At 35.4% G+C, this 20,331-nt stretch overlaps 1 protein-coding gene across 2 annotated transcripts in view; it reads left to right on the top strand.

Moving 5' to 3' along the window:
* CNTN1 (contactin 1) overlaps positions 1–20,331 on the top strand; it is a 241,776-nt gene that overhangs the window by 34,279 nt on the left and 187,166 nt on the right. For both annotated transcript variants that reach the window (XM_006888198.1, XM_006888197.1), the window contains 5 exons: positions 4,759–4,931; positions 7,375–7,470; positions 12,406–12,612; positions 13,584–13,683; positions 15,307–15,488. In XM_006888198.1, the coding sequence (XP_006888260.1) occupies positions 4,759–4,931; positions 7,375–7,470; positions 12,406–12,612; positions 13,584–13,683; positions 15,307–15,488 (758 nt within the window). The remainder of the gene's footprint in view (positions 1–4,758; positions 4,932–7,374; positions 7,471–12,405; positions 12,613–13,583; positions 13,684–15,306; positions 15,489–20,331) is intronic.

Here is a 20,331-nt window from a genome sequence, read left to right as displayed (position 1 = left end):
TTAATGCCTATAAACTCACCAAACCAAACCATTGTCAACAAGTCAATTGTGACTCTTAGCGACCATGTAGGACAGGGCAGAGCTACTCCACTGGATTTCTAAAACTATAAACGATAACATAGCAGACTGCCACATCCTTCTTCTGCACAGAAACTGATGACTTCAAGCCACTAGCATTTGAGTTAGCAATCAATTGCTTTAACCATTGAATTACCAGGCCACTTTCATTCCTAATAACTGAACACATTGCCGTCAAATTAAAATTAACCTATAACTGACTCGTCAGTGAGTTTTAAAAATCCATAAATCACACAGTAGGGGTTTGCCCATCTTTCTCCCTCAAAACTGCTTGTGAATTCAAGTCACCACCCTTGGGTGAGGAGTGCAACTCCATTCAGATTAGGCTACCAGACATGACGGATAATATTCAAGATGAACTTTAATTCACATATTAACTACATTTACAAAGTGTGCATAAGTGATTCTAGAAAGTATTAATTTTCTTCAAACGGTCTCAAATCTATCTTCCAGAAATACCCCAAGTTTCTTAACTGTCTTTATGTTCAGGACAGTCTATATAAAAATACCTCTTTCTATTTATCTGCATTGCATATTGATGTTATAAAAATAATTTAATAAAAATATACAATTTTCTTTTCTGCTTCAGATGGTTTAGAAGTGTATTAGTATTCTTTACTGATCAAGAATATGATTGAAATAATGAATCAAATACCAGTAGATTTAAATTTCACCTGTAAAGTGGTTCCAGAAAAACAAAATAAAGTGATTGATGAGGAAATCCAGACTCTTGTTTATTGATGCCTTCTAAACTAACTGAAAGTTATCACTCAGCATTGGTAGTTTTAACAGTAGATTTTTGTTTTCTGGATAAAATGAAAGAGTTTTTTTAAAAGCAAAAGTTATTATCAAAGGCAAGATTTCCACCACTACTCCTTACCCCATTTAATTGTAATTATTCCTTTTCTAGTTCCTCTGGCTATAATTACAAAGTCATTCCTTAAAGCAAAATATAAGTTTAATATCAAATCACCATCCTTTGAAATTTGATTTATTATTCCAATTTCACACTTATGATTGCACTATAGTAGACACTTTAAAAATTATAAATAACATTTTGTTTTGAAAATAAGAAAAGAAATGACTTTATTTCTATATGGAAGGCCAGAATTTTGAGAATCATTATACAAAGAATAAATAGGAGTGGTGAAGAAGATAAGAAGAGAAAATAATTGTACAGGAGAGAATGCTGATTACTAAATAAATTCATTTTCTCAAGAGATAGTCAATCAAAAATTCAGAGTGAAAACACAAGTTTTATGACTTGTTGTTGTTGTTATGTGCCGTCGAGTTGCCTGCGACTCATAGTGACCCTATGTACAACAGCCCTAAACTCCACTCTGTCCTGTGCCAATCGCACTGTCTCTGACACTCCCATCCCAATTATTCCAGTCACTGAATCAATCCACCTCATAGAGGGCCTTCCTCTCCTGTGTTGTCCCTCCACCCTCCCAAGCATGATGTCCCTCTCTAAGGACCAGTTTCTCCTCACAACATGTCCAAAGTATGTTAGACGGAGCCTCAGAATCCTTGCCTCCAAGGAGCCACCCAGTTTAACCCTTTCCAGGACAAACCTGTTTGTTTTCCTAGCAGTCCATGGTATTCTCAATACTCTTCTCCAGCACCACAGCTCAGAGGCATCAATTCTCCTTCTATCGTCCTTGGTCATATCCAACTCTCTGATGCATAACAGGTGATTGCGAAGACCATGGCCTGTATCAGATGCACCTTAGTCTCCAAAGAGATACCATTGCTCTTCAGCACTTTGGAGAGGTCTCTAACAGCAGACTTTCCCATGGCAATGCACCTTTTAATTTCCCGGCTGCTGGTGCCAAGACTGTTGACTATGGAGCCAAGCAAACTAAAGCTGTGTACAATCTCAATCTCTTCACCATCCATCCTGATGCTGCCAATTGGTCCAGTGGTGAGAATCTTTGTCTTCTTGACACTGAGCCTCAATCCATATTGTAGGCTGCAGTCCTTGACACTCTGCAGCAGGCGCTTCAGGTCCTCCTCAGTTTCAGCAAGCAGGGTTGTGTCATCCGCATAATGCAGATTATTGATAAATCGTCCACCGATCTTGACCAATTTATGACTTAGAAGCACATAATTTTTTCCATATGAATATATCTAGGAGACACTGGTGGTGCAGTTAGTAAACATTTGACTGCTAGCCAAAAGACTGGTGTTTTGAATCAATCAGATGCTCTTCAGAAGAAAGGTGTGACAATCTTCTTCCAAAAAGATTAAAGCCATTTAAACCTATGGGGCAATTCTCCATTTTATAGGGTCTCTGTAAATTAGAGTCAACTCAGTAAAAACAGATCTGTTATCGAGATAGGTAGCTGCAATATCGAATGCTATTTCAGGATTGCTTATTCTGTGACACTGTCTTTGACATTTACAAGTGGAATCTTAGAGATTAGCTTCCAGTCTGGCATGCAGGCTACAAAGCACCATGGATTGTTCTCATCTGGTGTTCTAGAAATATGGACAGCTGTGCCTCTCCTTACTCCATCCTTTCCCAGAACAGACTTTATAAAAAGCAAAGCTGTGCTTTGCAAATACATGATGAAGAAATCCTTCCTAAAATCAGCCCAAGCAGTCAAGCTCCCACTGAGGGTCTGCTCTGACTGTACAGAAGTTAATGTAGAGAGCTGGAGGAAAGCAGTAGATATTTTATCCTATCATGAAGACAGCCTTACTCTGACAGCCAAAATCCTTCCTAAAATCAGCCCAAGCAGTCAAGCTCCCACTGCGGGTCTGCCCTGACTGTGCAGAAGTTAATGTAGAGAGCTGGAGGAAAGCAGTAGATATTTTATCCTATCATGAAGACAGCCTTATTCTGACAGCCAAAATATTATCTCATGAGGCAGCTTGTCTGATAGAAAAAAAACACTTGAATTTTTGAAGAATCTTTTCATATTCAAGGCAAACTATCCTACTCTTGGTCATGGAAATTGTCATTCACTCAGTAGTTTTATGTTCATAGCATATTCTGTGTTAAACTGACATTTGTAGCAACATTCTGAGAGGGACGACAGGCATTTTTCTTCCTAATTATTCGTGTGGCCTACTGGCAAGAATCTGCATTACAATCCGGAAGGTGTAAGGCTTGAATCCACCAGCTGCTCTGAGGAGAAGAATGGACAATCTCCTCCCATTCCATTAACTGCCTCTGAATACCCACCAGAGAGAGGATCAGGAATGGGTCAGCTCAGGCTCGATGGTACACAACAACAACAATAGTTATTCTGGTCGCACAATCTTCCATTATTTTTTCCAACAATCCTCCTTTCAAAGGAATAAGAACTGTCATAAAAACTGCACTAAAAGTACTTTCAAATTAATCTCAACAAGTGTATTCCTGACCATATATCAGTGAACTTACCCAAAAGTAACAAAATAGAATCATTCTTTGACCTCAAAGACAAAATAAGATCTGTTGTGAGGAAGTTAAGGCAGTACATAAGAATTAGGGAAAAACGTAATGAAAACTTGGGGGGAAATTATGGATTAGAGAAAACCCCAGAAAGAAATCTTGGTGAGTTCTTAAACTGACACTTTGTAGTTCAAGCAGGGACAGTGTGATCATCAACTGAGTGAAGGAGGAAAGTTATTTTATGGGGATTTGGTTAAGTTTTAAAAGTGTGAAAATATTGCTCTCGATTCTTTTAAATGAACATATTTTAAAATTAAAAAAACAGAAATGTCCAATTTTTATTTAATAAAATATATTATCTTTTGACAAGATTTATACTCTGATTAAAAATACTTCGGGCAAGGAATGTAGTTGTCAATAAGAAAAAATAAAGACATTTACTGTACCGAAAGGATAAACCTTGACCAAGAATTATTATTACATCCAGAAGGTGGGCTTTTTAGTTGGAAACTTTTACACATATTTTCTTCCTATTTCACACATACACAAAAGAAGAGCCTTTCTCTTGAGGCTTTCCCTAGGTACTTTATTTATAGCACAACTTCTGCAAATTATGTCTGATTACCTGTGACACATCTCACCTCGGATGTGTTGGAAATATGTGATTAGGGACAAAATCCCTTTATTAAGAACAAATCCTGAATGATGTGAAAAGACTACATGCGAAAATTAACTTTAGGCTAAGGAAAATCATGTTTTACAAATATGTTTGAACTTAATAGTGCTCCAGCCCATTGATTTTTCAATGTGTTATGGACCTCTAGTGGTCAGAATGTGTATTTGCTTTGTAGGATTCATAGTGTTAGCTTTACTGAAAAATTACTTTGCTATTTAGTAATAAATATTGAAGTTTTATATCTGGGTTTGTTATACTGATACAGTTAATGTTTTAGATAGATAGTTATGCATAGATTATCATCATTTATAGTTTACATAGAACTGCTAAGAAAAAGTAATGCTTGAGACAAAATAAGATATTTATCCTTCGTAATGACTAAAGAGGAAATTTATGACACATGTTAGGATTTAGCTCTGTGCCTGAGCTAGATTATAAACCAAGAGTCTAGGGGCATGAAAAGGGAAGGACTGAAGAAATAGCACCCTGAGTCATCAATGCTTAATCATCCAACTTCTTTTGTAGCTGAACTTAACATTATTTTAGACCAATGATGGTCTGGCGCCCTGTTTGATTTCAGGCATGTGACCTTTGATACAACATTTATTTATTTTTACAATAGATGGAGAATGAATAATGGGGATGTTGATCTGACAAGTGATCGGTACACTATGGTGGGAGGAAACCTCGTCATCAACAATCCTGACAAGCAGAAAGACGCTGGATTATACTACTGTTTAGCATCAAATAACTATGGGATGGTTAGAAGCATTGAAGCAACTTTAAGCTTTGGATGTAAGTAATTGTTACTTTACAAAGGGTAAGTACATTTAGGTGAAATAATGATGAAATTGTTTTTAATAATTGAAATAATCTACATAAACTAGAATGATCAGTTTGCACTTATTTACCTTTTTTTAGATCTTTCTTTTCTGTTAAAAATACTCCCTTTGCCTCTTACAAAGAAAATGGACTTTCCTGGCTCAATATGCTAACAAAATCTATTAAAAGTTCATAGTGTGAGGTATTTAAAAAGATATATTCCTTTCCTTTAAAGAAATCACAGTTTGTTAGTAACAAAACAGACAAATTATATACACAAGGAAGCTTTAAATTAAAATGCAAGCAAGTTGTTCTTTGAAAGTAAATGTTTTGAAAAGTTGTTAAAAGACAAAAAATAACAAGAAGGAAAGGATGTGAGAAGGCTTTGTGGATAAAGCTGCTGGTCTTATAACAGGAGTAAACTCAGAAACACATTGCTGTTGAGTCAGAACTGACTCATAGCTGACCCTGTATTGTGTTTCCAAGGCTGTAAGTCACACAGGAAGAGAATGCTCATCTTTCTTCCTTGCATTCAATGGCATATTTGAACAAACAAAGAAGTGTGCTCTTTGGGTTATAACACGAGTAGGCAGGCCCACTCAATTGTGGGGTGAAGAAAAACTTTTGAGGGATAAGGAGAGGAAAAGAGCATGAGGGATATTTTGAGTATAAAGGAAATAAAGAAACTTTCAGATCCCTAAAATCTAGTATCAATAGAAATGCTAAACTTCCTATTTGCAATGGTAGAGGTATCTCCAATGGGGAGAGGGGGGAAACAAACAATAAACAAAAACACAAGCAAAAAAACCCCTAAAACTCTTTAAGAGAAAAAACATCTTTAAGATTACAATATCAGTTGGTGTCCCTCCAAAGCTCAAACTCTGACAAAATCATGTGCTTAATGTTTAGTTTCTCTGTTGGAAGACACTGAATTAATTTAAGTAAGTCTTTTATCCTCTTTATGAGAGGAATGGTGAAAACTGATTTGAGGAACATGGCCAAGCTAAAACACGTACATTGAGGTAGAGGTTAGACTAGATGGTTTCTAGTATGAGATTTTATGAAATAGCATAGAAATATTTTGTAAATTAACCTATGGAATTAAAATTATACTTTATAAGAGACTGGTGTAGTAGTGGCTAGTAGGAAGAAGTGAAACTCAACTATAGAAGTCAGATTTTATTAGTGTTGTAATGTCAGGCATGTTGATAATTCATGCAAAACCTTGAAGTACTTGACAGGCTGTATTGCAGTGAACAAAAGATATGCACTAAGTATTTTTCAAGTAAAGACTAGTAAAAGGACAGAAGCTCTCATTAAAAAGGAGTTGTAAGGAAGTGAAACCAATTTCAAGGATGAGAGGAATTTTAATAGTTTTTTCACATGCAGAGTTTATTAAGGTATTAAGTCATCCAAGTCAAAATGTCAAGTAGGCATTTGAGGAAACAGACCAACACGCAACAGAAATAGGAGACTGAAGATACAAGTTTGAAGGACTCTTGAAAAGAAGATAGCAATGAAAAGAGATGACTTTTCAAATGAATACTACCTACTGAAAAATAAATTTAGACAGTACAATTTGGCAACTGATCAAAGATAAAAACAAGAGGAGAGGCAATCCTTAAATATTGTGTGAACATCAGTAAAACAAATGGAGTGTCAAAATTATGAAAGAATAAATCAAAATATAAGCTCAAAGTAAATAGTTGGGTGAAGGAAGGAAAACTGGAAATTTTATAAAGATTGGTGACCTTTCCATTCCTCAACTGACATCCTACTGTTTTTTTAATTTTTTTTATGTTACTCTGATTTATTTACAAAGTTGGAAAACATTGTTTTTCACAAAAGATCCTTCTATTTTCTTCACCTCACCCTCCCATTGAATTGTGTAGCCCTATGACTAACACGCTCCCCCATTTCCACCCTCCCCCCGCCTTGGATCCTCATAGTCATTCTACAATAATGATTTTATACAGTACTTGTCCTACTTTTTACAGTCTTTCTTCCCAGTATACAAATTCTCTCTTGGGAAGGGAAGCACGATATACAGTTCAAATGAGTCAATTCCGAACTAGACCTGCTTTCTTTGAAAGACACTAGTTTGTCTGAATTTATTGTATATCCAGAGAGACTTACTAAGATTTTTGTTAAGTCTGAAACATTTTTAGGATGTTTGAAAAGTCTTCTGGATTGACAGAATACTGTTCAGACTGCTGTCAATATCCGTATGTCAGTATCCTCATTCTCAAACTTTTCCATAATGAATGTAAGGATAAGAAGTTCACTCTTTTAGTCTTCACTAAACAGAGAAATAGCATATCTACAAATCAGATAGTTGCTGAATGTTAAAATGTGATGAATGCCTGTCTTTCTTTTGACAAGAAAACTAATATTTTCTTTCTCCTTCCATAATTAGATCTCGATCCTTTCCCACCTGAGGAACGTCCTGAGGTCAGAGTAAAAGAGGGAAAAGGAATGGTGCTACTCTGTGATCCTCCGTACCATTTTCCAGGTAAATTCAGAACTTCTGTGACAACAGGCAATCTTCAGTTTATGAACATCCAATTTTCTTTTTAAAAATTTTTTTATTTTATACTGGTTCATTTATAAAGTTCATATATATTGTTTTTCACACCAGATCTTTCCCATTTCCTTCACCTCCCCCTCTACCTATCAAATTATGAGACCCTATGATTACCCACCCCTGCCCCTGCCCAGCCTCACCCCTCTGCTCCCCCTTCCCCCTTCCCCCCATCCTTATACTTAATCTACAATATTGTCTTGTATTGTATTTGTCCTTATGGGACTGAGTTCTTTCACTCAGCATAGTGCTCTCGAGTCCCTCCCAAGTTAGGTAGTGTTTTACAAAATCATTGCTCCAGTGTGCTGCATAGTGTTCCATTGTATGAATGTACCATAATTTCCCAATCCATAGTATTGTGATTGGCTATTTGGACTGTTTCCATGTTCTTGTGATCGTGATTAACACTTCTTTGAACATTGTTGTATGTATGAGTCTCCATATGTGCCTCGTTTCTCATTCTCTCTGGGTATTTTCTAAGCAGTGGAATAGCTGGGTCATATGGAATTTCTATGTTCAGTTTTCTAAGGAAATGCCAAACTGCCTTCCAGAGTAGTTAGTTGTACCATTTTACAATCCCAACAACAGTATATAAGAGTTTCTATCTTGCCACATCCTCTCCAACATTTATTACTTGCTATTATTCTGTTACACTTCACCACTGCTTCTGGAGTGTGATGGTACCTCATTGTGGTTTTGATTTACATCTCTCTTATTGCTGGTGATTTTGAGTATTTCTTCATGTGTCTGTTGGCCATCTGAATGTTTTCCTCTCTGAAAGTTCTTTCCATGGTTTTTTGCCCATTTTTTAATTGCGTTATAAGTCTTTTTCTTGTGGAGACCCTGCAGGATTCTGTAAACTTTTGATATGAGACCCCTGATTGAAATAGTATTGTCAAATTTTTTCCCCCAAAACAATAAGTTTTCTTTTCACTCTGCTGGAAAAAAGTTTTCTGTGTGTACAAGAATTTAATCTTTATAAGATCCCTTTCATTAATTTTATCCTCCCCAGATTGAACATTTCTGACTATATTTGGCAGTTTCTTTATAATGTAGACTCGGCTGTCTAAGCTTGCTCCCAGTTTATCTCTGATAAACGTATGGTTTTGGGCTTTATTCGCAGGTCTCTGATCCATCTTGAGTTGTTTTTTTGAGTAAGATATGAGATGTGGACCCTGTTTCAGCTTTCTGCAGGAAGCAATCTAATTTTGCCAGCATCTTTTTTTAATAATTTTAATGAACATTTACAGAGAATTTGGATTTCCATTCATTCATTGCTGCACTTCTCTCCCTGCCCAGCCCTCTCCCCCCCCCCCCCAGTTCGCTCCTCTCTTTCAAAAGTAAGACTCCCACCCTTGGTACACAATCCCCCCGCACCCCTCCCACCGTCCCAAGTACATTCCATTATGCAACCTTAATTGTGGACTCTTGTGATAACCATAATACCCTATCCTACATCGCTTTTAAATGATTCAGTTCCTCATCTGTTTCAGTGTAGTTGAAGAGGTTGTTAATTCTCTATTTGATAGGTTTTATTTCATTGTTGAATATAAATTGACCATTAACAGCTAGATCCAGTTCTGGGGTCTCAGTTTTGTTCCATTAGTCTACATGCCTGTCATTGTACCAGTATCATGCTGTTTTGATTACTACCGCTGTGTGGTAGATTTTGAAGTGAGAGAGTACTATGCCTCCCCCTTAATTTTTGTTTTTCAGAAGTGTTTTGCTTACTCTGGATCTCTTTCCTCTCCAAATAAACTCAACAATTTCCATTTTTATTTCCTTGAAAAATGAAATTGACATCTATATCAGAACTACATTGAACATAGATTGCTTTTGGTAGGGTTGTCATGCCCACTGATACCACTTATATTAAACATTGTATTGGAAGTACTTGCTGGGGCAATACAATAAGGGAAAGAGATATAAGGCATCCAGATTGGTAAATAGATGGTTAAACTGTCATTATATGCAGATGATATAATAATGTACACAGAAAACCTCAAAGACTCAACAAAAACCCTATTAGAGCTAGTAGGCCAATTTAGTAGAGTGGCAGGATATAATAAGATGAATATTAAAAAATCAGTGATATTTCTCTACGGTAACAAAGAGAACTCAGAGAAGGAAACCAACAAAGCAATATCGTTTACAGTCGCCATCCACAAATTGAGCTGCTTGGAAGTGACTCTAACTAGAAACATAGAAGACTAAAGAAATGGAAAATTATGCTCTGTTCATGGACAGTAAAACTCAATATTGTGAACATCTAATTTTTGTATCATTTATAATTAGGATCAATAATAACTAACTCACTGTCTTTAAATCAATTCCAACTCAAAGCTACCCTTTACTGAATTTCTAAGGTTGTAAATCTTTACAGGATGAAATTTCCCATCTTACTCCTACAGAACAGTTGGTGAACTCAGATTACTGATCTTTCAGTTAACAGCATATAGAGTAGCACTGTGCCAACATCATTTAAAAAATTGCAAGCATGCACAATTGTTCAAAATTATAAAAGAATGCTAGTCTGCAATATATTTCAAAATATGAGGACAACTACCTCAGCAACTGACTGGAGAGATCCATATTTATTCCTACTTTAAAAAAATGTAGATTCAACAGACTGTGAATTATCTAACAATATTAATAATATCGCATGAAAGAAAAATCTTGCTAAAGATTGTAGAAAAGTGACTAGAACAAAGGACTGCCAGAAATACAAACTGGGTTTAGAAGAGGCAATGACCCTAGGGATGATATCATTGTCAATGTCACATATGGATATTAGCTGAAAGCAGAGAGTATGAAAAGGATATCTATTTGTGTTTTATTGATTTGACTGTGTAGATTACAACATATTGTGGCTAACACTGAGAAGAATGAGAATCTCAAAACACTTGCTTGTCCTAAAGCAAAACCTATTTTTAAAGTAGGAAGCTGTTATATGAACAGAGGAGGGGGACACTGCATGGTTCAAAATCAAGAAATCTTTGAATACATACAATTCTTTTAAATAGTTCTTCCTCTCATCTATTCCAGTGCTGTGTTCATAATATGTCCACTTTTTTCCTGTTCTCTCCTTAACTCGCCCACTCCTACCCAATTCAGTCCTATTTAACTACAGTGTTATACTGTATTTGTCTTTTTGTGACTAAAATATTTCACTCAGTATAATGTCCTCCAGGCTTATCTATCTTGTGTAGTGTTTAACAAGTTTATTGTTTTCCAAAGTTGCATAATATTCCATTGTGTAACTTTACCACAGCTTTCCTATCCATTCTTTTGTTGATAGGCAGTTAAGCTTCTTCCATTTCTTAATGTAACAGTAAACATAAGTGTGAAATACATTTTAATCTTTCTTTCCTGTTTTTCTAATTTCTAAAAACTTCTTGTTTTCTCCATGTAGTATGTCCTTGATGTCATCTTCAAAGCCTCTGACCTTCAGTCATTAGTACTTAATTAATCAAATATATTCTCGAGATGTTTTCTAAATTCCAGGGAACATATTCAAGGTTGCCTTTTGGCTTTCATGGACTTGTTATAATTTTCTTTAGCTTTAGCTTAAACTTGTATAGCAACAACTGATGACCTATTCCACAATCAGTTCTTTACCTTGTTCTGAGAACCATCATCTCTTTCCACAGATATAGCCCATTTGATTCTTTTCTATTTTATCCAATGAGGTCTAGATAAATAGTCATTTATATGTTGTTGAAAAAGATCATTTACAGTAAATAAGTTTCCAGTTTTGAAAATGTTATGATGGAGCTTCCTGCTTCCCTTCTATCACTAAGGTCATATTTTCCAACTGCCAATTCTTTGTTTCCAATTTTCATATTCTGGTCATCAGTAACACTCAGTATATGATAATTGCATTCTGAAAATTTTAAACCGTGCAAGCTGGTAAAAATGCTTTATTTCTTCATCTGTGTCTAGTACAAACTTCTGCAAATTTGATTGATTATTTTAATTGATCTTCTTAGTAGGTCTACAGATATTATCCTGTTACTGATGGTGTTGGTTTTGAAATGTTCTTTTTTGATGACGAATCTGATGCTATTTTCTTCAATTTGTCATTCTTGTCTTGGTCGACTACATTATTGTCTGATTTAACATGACCATTACTAGACCATTACAGCTTACTAACATCTTTATATGTGCCATTTAATTTTTGACAACTTCCAGTTTTCCTTTATTCATGCTTCATACATTCTATGTCCTGATTACTAATGGATGTTTGCAGTATTTCTTCTCATTCTGAGCCATGTCCCATCAGCAAATGAAGACCTGAAAGCTGTCTGTCTTCTATGTTATTACAGTTGACTACTTAGAGATTACAGTTCTCTGCTAGTCATATTTTAAGTGTCTTCCATCCTGAGGAGCTCATCTTCTGGCATTATATCAAGTGTAATTTATGAAGTTTTCAAAGTTTTTCAGAAAGAGATGGCTATATCCTCTCTCCTAGCTGAGAGTAGTCTGGAAGTAGTCTACTGTGGTGACATTGCTGGTATTTGAATGGCTCCTGGTGGCAATTCTACCAAAGAATCATGAAATCCAATTTACTTAACAATTTACTGAATCTTTCTAAATATTATTTTGTCCTTCAGTGAAATGTAAGTAGTAATATTAATTCCATAAAATAATAAACAGATATAGATATAAGTGTTTAGCATAATGCTTGTATACACTAAGAATATAATGGCAGTTAGAAATTTGTACTAAAGTTGTCTTCACTTGCTCCTAGTTTTTTGTTATTCAAGAGTTTATATTACATTATGTGATAGCTCGTTACTAGAAAATAAACCCTATACTTTTGGGCAAGAACTTAATATTTAGTAGAGAATAAATATTTCCTTCTAGATGATCTTAGCTACCGATGGCTTCTGAATGAATTTCCTGTATTCATCACAATGGATAAGCGACGATTTGTGTCTCAGACCAATGGCAATCTCTACATTGCAAATGTGGAGGCATCTGACAAAGGCAATTATTCATGCTTTGTATCCAGTCCTTCCATTACAAAGAGTGTGTTCAGCAAGTTTATACCCCTCATTCCAATACCTGAACGTAAGTATTTTCTTTCGCACTTTCTACATTTCTGAGCCTGTAGGTATATGTTGTTGCTTGCCTTCAAGTTGAGCACAACTCATAGCAACCCTATGAACAAAAGATCTGAAGCCCCTCTACAACTACTGACATTTGTCAAAGTTCATAGAGTTTCTGGGGGCATGTTATTTAGGAAGTGGATGCTACTCCTGCTTGCAAATGTATGTATATAACGTACTCATTGTAATAATTAGAAGAAAATTCAGTGGGTAGACTAACCAGATGACCATAAAGCCAGGGAAGATAGACAGTATGCATTTTAGTAGGGACAAAGACTTGATCCTTAACTTTTGAGATAGAAAATATTCATGTAATAAAATTGCCCAGTGATAGTCAAGTTCAGGGTAGCTGCTTTTAGCTCAGAAAAGTACCCAGCGAACTGAGTCATTACTCAACTACTAGATAGTGGTTGTTGTGCTATTGTCTACTGTCGAGTTGGAATCAACCCTTAGCTGGCCCACTAGTTGGTTTTCAGGGTCAGTTAACTGTATGGGAGGATATTATTTATCCTCCCATGGAGCAACTGGTGGATTCAAACCAAGTGTCTTTAGGGTTGTAGCACAACTTCTTTTCACTAAACATCTGCCTTTTGTTTCATACTCATTCCTATTGATAAGTAAGTTTATTATTAGCTCAAAACAGGTTCTAATAATTGCATATTGTTAGAGGAAAACAGTTTCATTCCCTTGACATTTAAGAGAAATAATTTATATTCAACATGATTGAAAATAATTAAAGTCACACTATGTACATCATAATAAATATAAACAAGCTCAAACACTGAACTTTGATAAGATGCTTTTTCACTGTATAGAGAAAAGCCTTCCTAGTAAAGTTGTTCTAGTCTTGTAAAAATCACAATGTTTAAAAAGTAAAAAAATATATTATTTTTAATAACTAACGGATATACGTATATTTTCTCTTAACATCAGGAATAACAAAGCCATATCCCGCTGATATTGTAGTTCAGTTCAAGGACATATATACATTGATGGGCCAAAATGTGACTTTAGAGTGTTTTGCTCTTGGAAAGTAAGTATATTCATATTTAGTTAAACTTAATAGAAACAGTGTCATGACTAGGATTGGTGTCAGCCAGTGTGGTAAATCATGGTATTACTCCTCATTTTATAGACCTCTTCCTAACTAGAGTACACAGAATCTTCAGTAATGTATATTATCAATATTAATAATATTGAGTTGACTACAGCTCAAACTAAGTGTAGACTATGGCTCATTTCAACCCTATGAACGTAGAATTCTCTCTTTCCATGTCATCAAGCTGGGAACAGATTCATAGCTGCCTCCAGTGGATTTCAGAGGCTATAAATTGAAGAGAAGGAGATTTTCTATCTTTCTTCTTATAGAGTTGCTGGTGGATTTAAACTGTTAGAGAAGTAACACCTTTGGATTACCAGTGCAAATCCCTATGCACTAGGCGACCAGAGCTCATGAACATGGAATTTGATGGTTGTTATGTGCTTTGGAGTCAGAACTGATTCCAAATTTGAGAACTTAGAGTTGAGAACAGAGTCAGAACTGACTCCATAAATTGACCTCCAGCAGGTTTTCAGAGGTGGTAAATTGCATGGAAGCTAATTACCCATCTACTCCCATGAGTGGCTGGCTAGCTGGTAGATTCAACCATGTGCCTTTTGATTGGAAGCCCAACTCCTTCCCACCAGGACTCGCTGAACACAGAATAGTATGAGTTAAATAAATGATACTATATATTGAGGAGAAGATTTTTTTTACACTAATTTCTTTACAAAATTCAGATACATTGTTTTCAAAAACAGTTTTATCTCCTCCTTCCCAATACTTTGAATAATAAATTTCTTAGTCCCTGAGTGGAAACACTTCTTAAAATTTCTCTCCTCAAATTACTACTTCTTTATAAAAACAAACCAAAAACCCAAAAAAATAAAAACCAGTTATTATTAATTCATAAACACTAATTATCACAATATTACAACTAAAACACCAGAAAATTGTGATAAAAGTGGGCTTTAGTCAATAGGGAGCTGCACTGTTAGGCCAAAGGTCATGTCTCTCTGGTGGTTTGAATTTACCAGAGGCTGCCGGGAGATAAAAATGGGCACTCTCTTTCTGAGTGATTCACAGCTACTGCAAATCAAAGAGAGCATCAGCTTTGAGTCGATACTGAATCCATGGCAAGGAAAGTGAGAATGAATGATTAAAAATAACAGCAGCACAAAAACATAGCTAGGTTAGAAGTTGAAACAGATGAGACCATGTGATTTGAAGCATCCAGATTGTGACTAGGTTATAGAGATAGCCATCACCAGAAGACGTTAGAAGTTTTGAAAAGTCAATTAGAATAACATTTTAGCTCTGAAGGCATATTGATATATGTAAGCTAGGCTTATGGAAAATTATTTTTTTCTTATACTGTGAGAATACACTTATGGAAAATAGTAATTTCTGCTGTAAAACTACACAGACACTAGTTATATAGACAATGATTTTGGTGTCACTTTATCTAACAGTGTTATCTGCTATGATCTGCACCCTCTGAACTACCATAATGACATCATTGTATAGATATTTATGAATCCTTATACAATTTTACAAAATATTTAAATATTAAATATTTAAACTTAATGGACTATAGCACTGTGTTTTTATTTCAAGTCCTGTTCCTGATATCCGGTGGCGGAAGGTCCTAGAACCAATGCCAAGCACTGCTGAGATCAGTACTTCTGGAGCTGTCCTCAAAATCTTCAATATCCAGTTAGAAGATGAAGGCATATATGAATGTGAAGCTGAGAACATCAAAGGAAAGGATAAACATCAGGCAAGAGTTTATGTTCAAGGTACATATATTATTTTAATATTCTATACATTTGATTTAGGATAAACTCTTATACTTTAAAAAACCTTACATATAATTACTATTATTATTATTATTATTATTTTTAAAGAAGAGTGTGTATTACACACTTGAAAAGATAAAATATTACTTTTAGGTCTAAGTTAAAATAGTCATAGAAGTTACTGACTTTCACCATTATTATTATGATTAAGAACAATAGACTGTAGTATTCTTGGTTATTTTTAGAACATACAGTTCGTGTAACTTGTTTACAGCACAGAACTCCCTTTCTCATGTTCTATTGAAAACTAAATTTTAAAAAAGTGTACTTATAACAAGACCTATATGGCTTAGTTGAATGCAGTGATTTTCAAACTTGGGATGCATAAATATTACTGAAGGGTTTGTTAAAATATTGTTAGGTGTCCCTCTTCCCTCGGTTTCTGATTCAGAAAATCTGTTGTGGGCCCAAGAATTTATATTTTTAAGAAGTTAGCTTCAGTGGACTCTGAGAGTGTAGTTCATACAGAGTTATTTGGTAAAGTTGTTTAGAGCAGTTTGAGTCTCTGAAAAGTACAAATCTACTAGAAGCTCCACAAGAGAAAGTTGGGCAGTCTCTTCACTGTGATTTACAGTTTTGAAAACCCAAAAGAGGTCAATTTTGGCTTAGGACAGACTTGATGGCAGTCAGAATGAAACAAACAAAAAACCAACCAAACAAAAACCCCACAAGTAACAGAGAATAAGTTATCTTCAGATAATGCTGTGACTACTGGTCCTGAAACTACTGATCGATAAAAGAATTCTTAGAATAAAGTTATTGGTAAGTTCCCTCCTTCTGTACCACATAACATTAATAATATATTCTTCCATAGAATCAATGCAAATTCATCATGACCCTATGTGCTAGAGTATAATTGAACATACAATATTTTAGACTATAAACCATTGCCAGAACAGAGCGAGGGGAGCCTGGTAGGTTCAAATCATCAACTTTTTTTTAATTAGCAGCCCAACACTTAACTCATGGTCTTTCCAGGACCCATGTATCTTAATAAAGATACTTAATCTGTACACATTTAAAAACTCAAAACATTTTAGTTTGGTCAATTTTGACACATAACGGACCTTATTTGGGGTCCGAATTTGTAAACAGTACAGCAGGAAAGTGCCCTTCTTTCTCCTGTGGAGTCATTGGTGGATTCTAGCCACCAGGAATGGATAAGCAGTGCCATTCTCTACTGCCAAGGCCAAACCACTAGATGTCACCTGACGTATTTCAATATGTTTATATGCAAGAAAGTAGGATTTTTATTTTAGGTAACACTTGAAATTTTTGAAGCTAAAAATAATTATATGCTCTAAGGACACAGAACTTGGTGGTCAAAACTGAATAAACATCCAAAACTTTCATAAGATTATTCATTTAAGAGCAAGCATTTCTTGAGTACTTTGAGTACCTCCTCATCCAGGTATTGTAATAGGAGCAAGGGTAGTTAGGAAAAGGGAACCTTATCAATGTCTTGAGCATTTATTACAATATACAATATGTCTATTCAAATAAAACATATAGATAATCATATACATACAAATATATAAAAATCAAAAAGTATATAAAATATATAAATATGTATAATAAAATATATAAATATATGAAATATAGATAAAGTATATATAATATATAAAAATATAAATATATATATATACATACACACACACACACACATATACATATATATGGCTTGGGAAGACAAAGCTAACTACTAAAACACAATGCACAGAGACACAGAATTGGAGAATAAAAGGGAAAAACTTGCTAAAATGTTCTCAAGTTGAAGAACTGAAAACAAATTCAAACCTAGTTTCAATACTTAGGGATACTATAGACAAAATCTTGAATGATCAAGAGTCAATGGTAATGAAAGAAGTTGTTCAAGCTTCATTGAGGGCATAAGCAAAAAAATAAGGACCCAGAAATTGAAGTGATATAAATTGACATATTTCATGTGACAGATGCAGGTAATGTGTTCAGCAATTTGTATCAGGAAATTTGGTGGACAGCTACCATTCCACTGACTAGGAGAGATCCATAATTACCCCCACTTCCAAGAAGATGATCCAACAGAAATTTGCAATGATCTAGCAGTATCAGTAATATCATATGCAAGCAAAATACTGCTAAGGATAATTAAAAAACAGCTAGAACAGTATATAGACAAGAAATAGCCAGAAGTTCTTGTGGGATTTAGAAGAGACTGTGGCTCCAGAGAGATAATTGCTGAAGTCAGATGGATCCTTGCTGAAAGCAAAGAATACCATAAGAATGGTTGCTCTTTACTGACTATGCAAAGGCAATCACAGTCAAATGTTTTTGCATTTGATCACATAACAATTTATGGGAGAAGAATAGAAATCCTAGAACACTTCATTGATCTTATGTGAAACCTGTATCTAGACCAAGAAACTATTGTGTGAACAGAACAAGGGAACAGAACATGGTTTAAAATTAGGAAAGGTGTACCTCAGGGTTGTATCCTTTCCCTATATCTATTTAATTTGCATGCCAAGCAAATTATTCAAGAGGCTGGATTCTAGGAATCAGGAAGGGGCAGAAGACTTATCAATAACCTTCATTATGCAGATGACACAACTTTGCTTGCTGAAAGTAAGGGGGACTTGAAGTGCCTGCTACAGAAATTTAAACATTGCACCTTTTTAATGCCACTAAACCAATAAGTAGCATCATAGGTGGAGAAAACATTGAGACTGTCAATGTCTTCATCTTACTTGGATCCTCAGTCAGCACACTTTGTATCAGCAGGAAGGAGATCAGATTTATTGGACTGGGAAAATCTGTAGTCTGTGATCTCTCCAAATTTTGAGGAGCAGTGATGTCAGTTTGAGGACTAAGGTGCATCTGATTCAGGCCAGGATCTTTCCAATCACTTGCTATGTATTTGACAGCTAGGCAGTGAATAAAGATGACAAGAGAAGAACTGGTGCCTTTGAGCTGTGGTGTTGGAGAAGTGTACAAAATATTCCATGGACTGCAAAAAGAACAAACAAATATGTCTTGGAGATGGTACAGCCAGAGTGCTTCTTGGAGGAAAGGATGACAAAGCTTCTCACATAATTTGGGCATGTTTCTAGGAGAGGTTATTCCTTGGAGAGGGGCATCATCATGCTTGGAAAGCTGTAGGGACAGTGAAAGAGAGAAAGATCTTCAACCAGGTGGATTGACATAGTGACTGTAGCAATGGGCCTGAGCATGTCAGAGACCGTGAAGATGGCATAGGATAGGACAAGGTTCTAATATATTTTTCATAGGGTCATTTTGAATCATACTCAACTTGATGGCATATAACAACCACAACATATTCACATACAGATACTTGCTTTTCAAGAACAGTAATGTAGTATATTAAGAGCATTTGCATGGGATGTTGGGAAAACATATTAGTGATAAATAGAACATATTAATTTTATTGAGACACAGAGTTTTAAGGAAACTGACATCATCATCATCATCATAATACATAAGTTAAACTGGTATAGCAGAAGACAGTAAGGACACTGTGGCTTGGTCAAGAGCAATCCCCTTGCCACCTCTCAGTAACAAGTTCCTCCTCAGACTCTCATATCTTATTTTACACAGGGATTAATAAAATCACTTCATTTTTCTCAGCACTTGCAGATTTTTCATCGTATTGCATTTAGATTGCACTAGAATGGGTTCAGCAGCAAGTTATACTCCCAACCTAAAGTGTGAACATCTCCAGTGGTCTGAATTCACTAGTGGGTATGTAGGGAAAAGATGGGCAATCTCTTCCCATGCAATCCACAGTCTTAGAAATTTAGTGGAGGGTTGCTATGTTTGGTACCAATTTGTTGGCAGTGGATTTTCAAGAGTAGATACATTTTTACTTGTTCATTTTGTTGTCCTTGAGAAGCCCAGTTTCCATGGGCCTCTAGCTGTCTGTACTCTACATCCACACAGACAGAAAAGCCACAATTCCTAGCCGTCCCAAATGTCTGATATTCCCGCCTGTGGAACACACAGTCTATTCTGTGCAGAGTCAACGATGTATTCTCAACTTTTACTCTGAATGTTCCTTTCATCTTTTAATTCTGCCAAAACCTCTCTCTTAAAGGAATATCTTCCCCTGGGCATCTTCAGTAAATGACAAACTTTTTTCCACAGCTTTCATGTCACTTGTCTTGCAATATTATAGCCTTCATTGATCTCTTTCTATTTTATATTCTTTTCATTTTTTCTTCCATCTATAATCCAACTAACAACATAATAGGATTAGATCATACAAAACACTTGACTAACCATTGCTATGTTTTTTTTTTGCTGTGGAAAACCCTATAAACAGCACTATTCCTGACTAAATCCTTGGTAACACTAAAATCCAAATAGACTATACACTAAGAGTGTGATATTTTAGTTCCTTGTAATCATCTCTTCAATGATTTTGTCCCCTACTCTACTTCATCAACCTATATCTGGGGTTGTACCATGTACTTTCCTTATTAAACAATGAAATCGCTTTAAAATCTCACTTTTAAGCATGCCACTCTCTGACCACCACCCTCTAGCTTTCAAGTTCATTTACTTTGATACACTGACCCTGCAATATAGTCTATTCTATTCATAGTGACTTCTTGTGACAGAGCTTTTTAAGCAGGGATCTAAAGGGAAACAGATCACTAAGTCTTGCTCATGTCATGTGAATGGCAGATTCAAATTGCCTATCTTTCAGTTACAAAAAAGTTCATGACCATTATGGCATGGGGCTCCTTTACTCCTATTCTAAAATATTTTAAATTTATCAGGACCT

This window comes from Elephantulus edwardii, unplaced genomic scaffold (genome assembly GCF_000299155.1).
Source record: "Elephantulus edwardii isolate Elephantulus edwardi_28Jun2011 unplaced genomic scaffold, EleEdw1.0 scaffold00065, whole genome shotgun sequence".
Taxonomy (NCBI): Eukaryota; Metazoa; Chordata; class Mammalia; order Macroscelidea; family Macroscelididae; genus Elephantulus; species Elephantulus edwardii.
The sequence above is the reverse complement of the archived record's forward strand: the minus strand, read 5'-3'. Positions and strand labels throughout refer to the sequence as shown.